The sequence below is a fragment of the Amphimedon queenslandica genome, unplaced genomic scaffold (genome assembly GCF_000090795.2).
Source record: "Amphimedon queenslandica unplaced genomic scaffold, v1.1 AMPQUscaffold_10720_Cont16399, whole genome shotgun sequence".
Lineage (NCBI taxonomy): Eukaryota > Metazoa > Porifera > Demospongiae > Haplosclerida > Niphatidae > Amphimedon > Amphimedon queenslandica.
In genome coordinates, this window is record NW_003549027.1 from 1 (window position 1) to 7,514 (window position 7,514).

A 7,514-nucleotide genomic window follows, 5' to 3' on the forward strand; every position below is an offset into this window, starting at 1 on the left:
CTAGATATAAGTTCCTTTGCAATGGCAGATGAAGCAATTTCCTTAACATGAAAAAAAGATATGTGGGCTCTCATTGTCGCTGTGGGTAATTAATTAATGGCAATAGTGATGTTTGCCATATTTGACTTACTGTTGATATTAAATTTTAATCTTTTGCAATTTATAATAGAGTAGTCTCGCCGCCCAGGCCATTCCCCAGCCTACAGTCACTGGGGTGGACGGCGGGGAAGAGTCTGGTATTTTGACTTACCTGCCCTTGTTCCGTGGAAGCCACACAAATACCACACTTTTATGATTTGGTCACATGAAATGGGAGGAGTAGAATGACGTGTGCGAAACACGTGTTTCCACGTGTCTGTAATGGGAGTCTATGGAGGTGACAGCAGCTGTTCAAAAAGCTGGGGAAATCTTTGGATATACAAGTTTAAAGGAAGAACAACTGTTATGTATGACTGCATTTATTGAGGGAAATGATGTTTTTTGTATATTGCCAACTGGGTATGGTAAAACTCTTTGTTTTGCCTGCTTACCACAAGCATTTGACTTACTACATGACAATAATGAAGACTCAAAGTCAATTATTATAGTGGTTAGTCCTTTGACTGCCTTGATTAAGGATCAGGTTGAAGCATTACGAAAAAGGAAGATAAGTGTCGGTTATATTGATTCTGAAAATGAAAAATATGTGATTAGTGATGTAATTAAGGGGAAGTATAGCATTGTTATGATGGGTCCTGAAATGTTGATGGGAAAATGGAGAGGATTACTTGCATCGAATAAGGTGTATCAGAAGAGGCTTGTAGGTATAGTGGTGGATGAAGCTCATTGTGTAGTGAAATGGTAAGTCATGCATGACATCATAATAGTATTTGATATTTTGAATTTAGGGGATTGACTTTTTGAGAGTGTTTTGCAAGAATTGGAGAGCTCAGAAGCTTGATGGAAAGAAATATTAAAATAATGGCTTTAACAGCAACAGCAACAAACGAATTAAGGAAAAAAGTTTCTGCACTTTTGTGTATAATAGAGCCATATGTAATTGCACTGTCTCCCGATAAGGCTAATGTCCTGTATGCAGTTCGTGAAGTAGGAGAATATAGTGTCATATTTCGCTATATTCTGATGGAGATTACAACCAAGCGTACTTTATTACCAAGGATTATAATATTCTGCAAGAATAAAGGAGATTGTGGACGTCTGTATACTTACTTTAAAGCTAACATGGGCCAAGAATTTACTGATCCTCCAGGGGCTTCTGAACAACTACCAGACCACCGGCTTATAGATATGTACTTCCAAGGAACAGAACCAGCAGTGAAGGATATGCCATTCTTAAGAATTTCACATCACCATCTCGATTACGAATTGTAATTTGTACTGTTGCTTTTGGTATGGGAGTTGATTGTTCAGATATCAGGATGGTTATTCATTTAGGTGCTCCATCAGACATAGAAATGTATGTCCAAGAAGTTGGTAGAGGAGGAAGGGATGGTTTGCCAACATATGCATTATTATTGAATTCTGCTCGTTTACTCAAAAACTGTTCAAAAGCTATGTTAGATTACTGCTCCAATGCCAGAACATGTCGAAGAACTGTCCTTTTTCAGGATTTTGAAAAAACAGGCTCAGTTTCTACAAGTACAGGCTGTGATTGTTGTGACATTTGTGGCAAAAGTTGTAATTGCAACAGTTGCAAATCAAAACTACAACAATTCTATAATTTTATGCCAATAATGTTTGGAATAGATAAATGATTTCTAGTTTTAAAATATTTATTTGCTACATTAAATTTCTCTGTAAATTATGATTTGAAGTTGACACTTCAACATTCTATATTATTAGGAATATAAAATATTTCTCAATTTAGTTGTATGTTCCAACATCCACTTTTCCAGTTTCTTGGGATCAATTGAAGAGATTACATTTGTTTTCATTCCTTCGTATAGACGAGTACAGTGTATATGCCTATTGCTGATTTTGCGAAATACTTGAGCGTTAAGAAGCTCACGAAGAATTATATTTCGATCTTTATCAACTCCTGCAATGGAATGAGTTCCATAAACATCACTAACTCCAAGAGTCATATCAAATGAACGTTCCACATTATGAAGAACTCCCAAACATTTTCCTGCTCGTTGCAATGCAGCAGGTGTCTTGTTGGCTCCAAGATTAGCTACAGCTGTTTTACACAATCTATTCAAGTGTTCTAAGTGTAAGTCAGCGGGGATATTTCGGCCAGGAATACCGTGAGTATTGACACATCTACTCCATATCAACTGTTCCCTTTGTCTGTTACTGAAAAAAGTGGTACTGTGTCAAAATATTAAGCCCTTCTATAGCATAGTTGCGTCTTTGCCTTGCTTTAAATAACAGCATCAAAAATCTCCAACTACGAATGATTCTGTTCCCATCAGCTTCTCTTATAGCATCAGCAAATTCAAAATACATTAAGCCAAATGATAACAATTCACACGAGTACGTATAACCCTTATCATCATTAGATAAACTGGTATCTTCACTAGAACTTTTATCTGCTGATTTCCTCTTCTTTGTTAGAAAATGTGGTTCTAAATCGACAAATTGTTGCACAATCTCTTTCGTTACTAAATCCAAAATATCTTTCTTTGTATCTCTCTATTCTATCCACAATTCATCCTGCAACATGGAATGAGATGGTTTATCAGATGTAGAACTCATTTTCAAATACTCCATAGCTGCTGCTAGAATATGAGATTGTACAACAGTCACTAAGAAATCTTCACAAGCATTAAAGTCAGAGTCAACATTAGCAGATACATTTCTCCTATCTATAACGTTTCATAGCTGGAAAAGACTTCCTTTATCAATAAAACTTTTACAATCATAAAACCTATTCCAAATAACCTAAAATTAAAAAGAATCGTCATTACTAAGTCAAATAAGTATTTACTTATTTCAAAAAAACACTTCTTAGCATGCCAATCTTCACACACAGGTTGGATTCCTTTCAGCTTGAGAATAGTAGATGTACTACCTTGCCGTAATTCTATAGCCGTTTCAGATCTCTTATGGGTTAACATATCTCCACCAAATAATAACTGATGCACACGATCAGCTGAAATAGGCTTATTTGTAACAGGATCTCGTGCCATTTCTGGAACCACAGGAACATACTTATTAACATGTTCCAGAATAGAAATCATATCATCAATATCATTTTCATTCTTCAAAATTACTCCAAGTGGCACCTAAAACATAAACAATCAATGTGTAATTGTTGTCATGTTAATAGCTTTGTCATTTACCATTTCTGATTTCTCTGACATTTCCTTACTATGCTCATGTGGTATATGATTAACTAATACATCATCAAAAGTAGTCTTGAAATAAGGAATATGAGCAACTAAAACTCGTGCAACTAATACATTAAAATTAGCAATTAAAGACTGATAATCAGTTGCGGAAGGCAGCAGACTTTCAAAAGGCAGATCTTCTGTTTGTACACTAAGATATCGATTGGGCTCATTTGAAAAACCAGGCAAGTTGACTCGATCCTTTACAGCAAATAAGTAAAAGAAATGCAATGACTGATTAGGATGATCAACTCTCAAAAACCGAGGTTTGATATTTTTATCCAGGTTATCACCAATTATGCAAAAACCATTCCACTCACGAACAATGCCATCATCAATATTTACTGTAATCTCTTCATCTACCTCCATAACAGTGTAGCTATCACCTTTGGAAAGAAGACAGAATAAGGGTTAATACAATTTGTAACAATAAAAATACCAGTTATATCTGAGAAAGATGGTGTGATAGGAGTTGTTTCACTTGGAGTATCACTATCAATTTGTACATCAACAGAAACAATAAGATCTTGCATATTGTCAGCAACTTCAATTTCATTTAGATCTTCAGTATTTGTTGCATCAATCATTTCATTTTCCTTAAATAGTGAATACATAACTTAAATTTTATTGAGAAATATATGAGTGATACTTACAATTAATATACCGGTATCATTATAGCCTTCAAAATGAGGTTCTAAATCTTCATTCTCTTCCAGCATATAATCAGGTGCTATCTATAAAAAGGATCATAGGAATCACCAGTGCCTTTGCACCCAAACCTGTAATGACACATCTTTATTAGACGGTACACAAAATGGAAGAAGAGAGTCTCTCCACTTCAAAACTTTGTCATCATGGCCCTCTCCAAACTGATTTATTAACACAAAAGCTGCATTCCTACTAACTGATAGCATTAGCTTCTGAAGCCTGTTGTAAACCTAATTTTAAAATAAATTACAACAATCTGAAATACATTTATACTTACTGATGTTCCTGTATGTGCTGAAAAGAGTATTGCAGATATCATTTTCTGAAAGAGAGCCAGCTTTGAACAACGAAACTTAGCAAGGATACAAACTATCATGGTGACAATTTTTTCTCCATTACGTCTGCCAGACTGTGAATCTGCTGCAGATGCCAACAAACTAAGCAATGTAGGACAATGACAAGAAAACTCTTGATATAAGCCTTCCCATGGAAAAGTATGAATATGTTCTTTATCTCTTGATCTCAACAATGAATTGCATTTCTTTGAACATAATTTCTTCAACTCATATTGGATGATTTTACCCAATCCTTTTACAATCCATGTCATAGACTTCTTGTTCTTCAAAACTCTAATTGCTAAACTCTTAGATGGATCTTTTGACCTTGCTAAATGCTTCACACTATGCTTACTAACTGGCGTATCCATCACCTACGTTTTTACACCACTAGGATATCCAATATTGACCTATTAATTACAAATAACTCTAAAGTTATCTCATTTAACGATACAACTTACAGAAACTGTGGGTGACAGTGTTTGGTCAACTCGAGATCTCTTACATACAGATTGTGCCACTTCAGCAGAAGGTAGACTAGCAGGAGCAGGACAAAGATATCTTGAAGCCAATCTCTTAATGTAATCAACTAAATCTAAATCCATAGTATTGGCATACAACTCTTTCCCTTTCTTTGAATACGTGGCATAAGCTTTATAACACTTCATGCAAACAAAAGCATTTGAGAGAGCAGACGAATCAAAGTCGTATCCAATTCTCTTGCACAGCATGTTGTGGAGAGCCTCTGTGACGTCAGAAGATTCATTAGTTCCCAAGATCCTTCTTTGACCAGGAACAGTCACAGATCCACAAGCCACGCAGATAGTCATACACTCGGCCATTTTTGTTTAACATCCACGTGATAATCATGTGACACAAATTGTCACAATGACGAAATTGTGACGATCTGAAATCTGATTTGGACTTCTTTTTTTGGTTGTGCGGAACAAGGGCAGGTAAGTCAAAATACCAGACCCTTCCCCGCCGTCCACCCCAATGACTGTAGGCTGGGAAATGGTCTGGGTGGCGAGACTAGGAAGGATGCTGTCTGTGCAGGTGCTCCGGGAACTTTCTGTCATGCTGAAGCACTAGGGGCATTGTGTGTAGCGTCTAATATTTTACAATAAAAATATTTTTTTGAAATGTGTCTTTAATTGATAGGGAAATCATATGCCTTTAATTTATTCTTGGATAGTCAGATATATTTGATTAATTTATTCGCTTCAGAAAACACAACTTTATTATCAGAAGTATTGTCCATCATTTCACAAATAGTTCTTGCAGTTATCACTTTCCTAACAGTAGATCTCCTTTATTTGTTGAAAATATTAATGACTTCAGGCATCATTGATAGTTGTGGCATTAATCTACTCATATCAATATCACTTGAGTACAAGGTACACTATTTATTCGACTTCCATTGCATGAACTAATTAAAATATCTTCCATCACAAGTATCCATGAGATGAAAACATACATCCATGAGTTCCCAAAACAATTAAATAGAATTCTTTAGCTACATCATTTGTGAATCTTTTACCTAACCTTTCACAGTGCTATCTTTTAAACCTATTAAATTACATCTTTTTTGCTCCAGTAGCTTCAGTGATCAAAGAATTAATGATGTCTATGCCATCCTGTAGTTTCTTTGCCTCTTCTTGACCCAGTGTGTCTCTTGGGGTATCTTCTTCATCTGCCATTACACCTTTCACGTACGTGGCATGTGTACATGTTAGGTTGTGCTCTGCCTATGGGAGGAGCACAGCACCTACAAATACATTGTCTTGTAGGACAGACAATTTCATTTATGGGCTTAAAGTCTTATGAATATATTATAGTACAAAATAATCAAATAATTAGATTTGAATTACTAACATTTTTGGCGATGCGTAGAATCATTCTTATCCAGTATTTTGATGATTTATGAGAATACAATATGATTTAAGACATTTTAACTGTTCCCAAATATTCTTAAATTTGTAACCTAATATTTCTAAAAAAAATTTGTACACCTAGACACTCTGTCTCCCTCAATTTGAATATTAGAGCCGTTATTATTGATATACGATAATGGACTGATGCTCCTTTCCAGAAGATTAAAGAATTCTCTTGAATGGCCTCCAACGTCAACTCTTTCCTCTCCTAGAAATTCAACCTCTAATTGATATCAGTTTTTATCAATGATAATGTAGCAGTTTATCAACCTCCAGCTGCTTCGTTGTATTTAAATGAGTCTCTGGCACATTTTGATTATATGATTCATATCCTTGGTTTTCAGTGAATCATTGCTCATAATCGTAACCACCATATGGACGATGATAGTTTTTTAGCGGAACCTTTTGTGCTGTTCTAATTGGATGCTATATTCTTCAGTTTTATACTTATTAAAGCATTTTTTGGCTTCATTGTGCTTTCGCATTCATTTAGTGAGAGATTAAAACAGTGCCTTAGCTAGAATTTCTCCTGTCCACACCAAAACACTTTTGTTTTGTTGGCATCCAGACCTGCTGTAAGAAACCAAACTGACATTCATAGAGAATGAAAAGACTTCTAGAACGTAATGAAAAGTGATGCGTTTAATGACTTTTGAAATGATATAAGATAGGGCCTCTAAATCTCTTGTTACCAGATTTGATAATTGGAGTTATGTGATGAATCTTAATTTCATTATTTGACAATGGAAGGGGATTTGAAAGAAGTGATAGAAATATGCTGCAACGGCTCACACAGAGGTGTAGCACACCAGTACCATCAATACCGGTTGCTTTAAATTAGAAAACATCACTGAATTGAAAAATACTTTAATAAAAAATTTTAGTAATAATTGTTTTAATAAAAATCAATTCTGCATCTGCATTTGCCTGCACATTAACACAATGGGCTAAAACAGGTGATCTTGTTTTGTGCAAGTGACATTGTACTCACTAACTTTTAATAAATTGTTTCTTCATTTCAAAATCTAAATAATAAGTATTTTATTCAGTTAGCAAAAAATGGACGTGCTTACTTTGAATTCCTTTAGTTCTTGCAGCAGTATGTTGATCCAAGTTGGATTTTCTGGCTGTTTATACAGAAAATGGCAAGACATTGAAACCAGATCCACCTTGTACTATAGACTCATGAAGCAAACTGTTTGATC

General features: G+C 35.1%; 2 protein-coding genes across 2 annotated transcripts; one reads left to right on the forward strand and one right to left on the reverse strand.

Moving 5' to 3' along the window:
• Positions 1–21: 21 nt before the first annotated feature.
• On the forward strand, positions 22–1,341 carry LOC109589917 (ATP-dependent DNA helicase Q-like 3). Its single transcript, XM_020005898.1, has 2 exons — positions 22–840; positions 888–1,341. The coding sequence occupies exons 1-2, from the start codon at positions 371–373 to the stop codon at positions 901–903; spliced, it is 486 nt and encodes a 161-aa protein (XP_019861457.1). The 5' UTR covers positions 22–370; the 3' UTR covers positions 904–1,341.
• A 413-nt stretch (positions 1,342–1,754) lies between these two features.
• Positions 1,755–4,938, reverse strand: LOC109589916 (uncharacterized). The gene is made up of 6 exons (XM_020005897.1): positions 4,837–4,938; positions 4,318–4,785; positions 4,112–4,270; positions 3,986–4,066; positions 3,285–3,928; positions 1,755–3,227 (listed from the first exon to the last, which is right to left on the reverse strand). Exons 2-5 carry the CDS (start codon positions 4,744–4,746, stop codon positions 3,692–3,694), a joined length of 906 nt encoding a protein of 301 aa, XP_019861456.1. The 5' UTR covers positions 4,747–4,785; positions 4,837–4,938; the 3' UTR covers positions 1,755–3,227; positions 3,285–3,691.
• Positions 4,939–7,514: the final 2,576 nt, after the last annotated feature.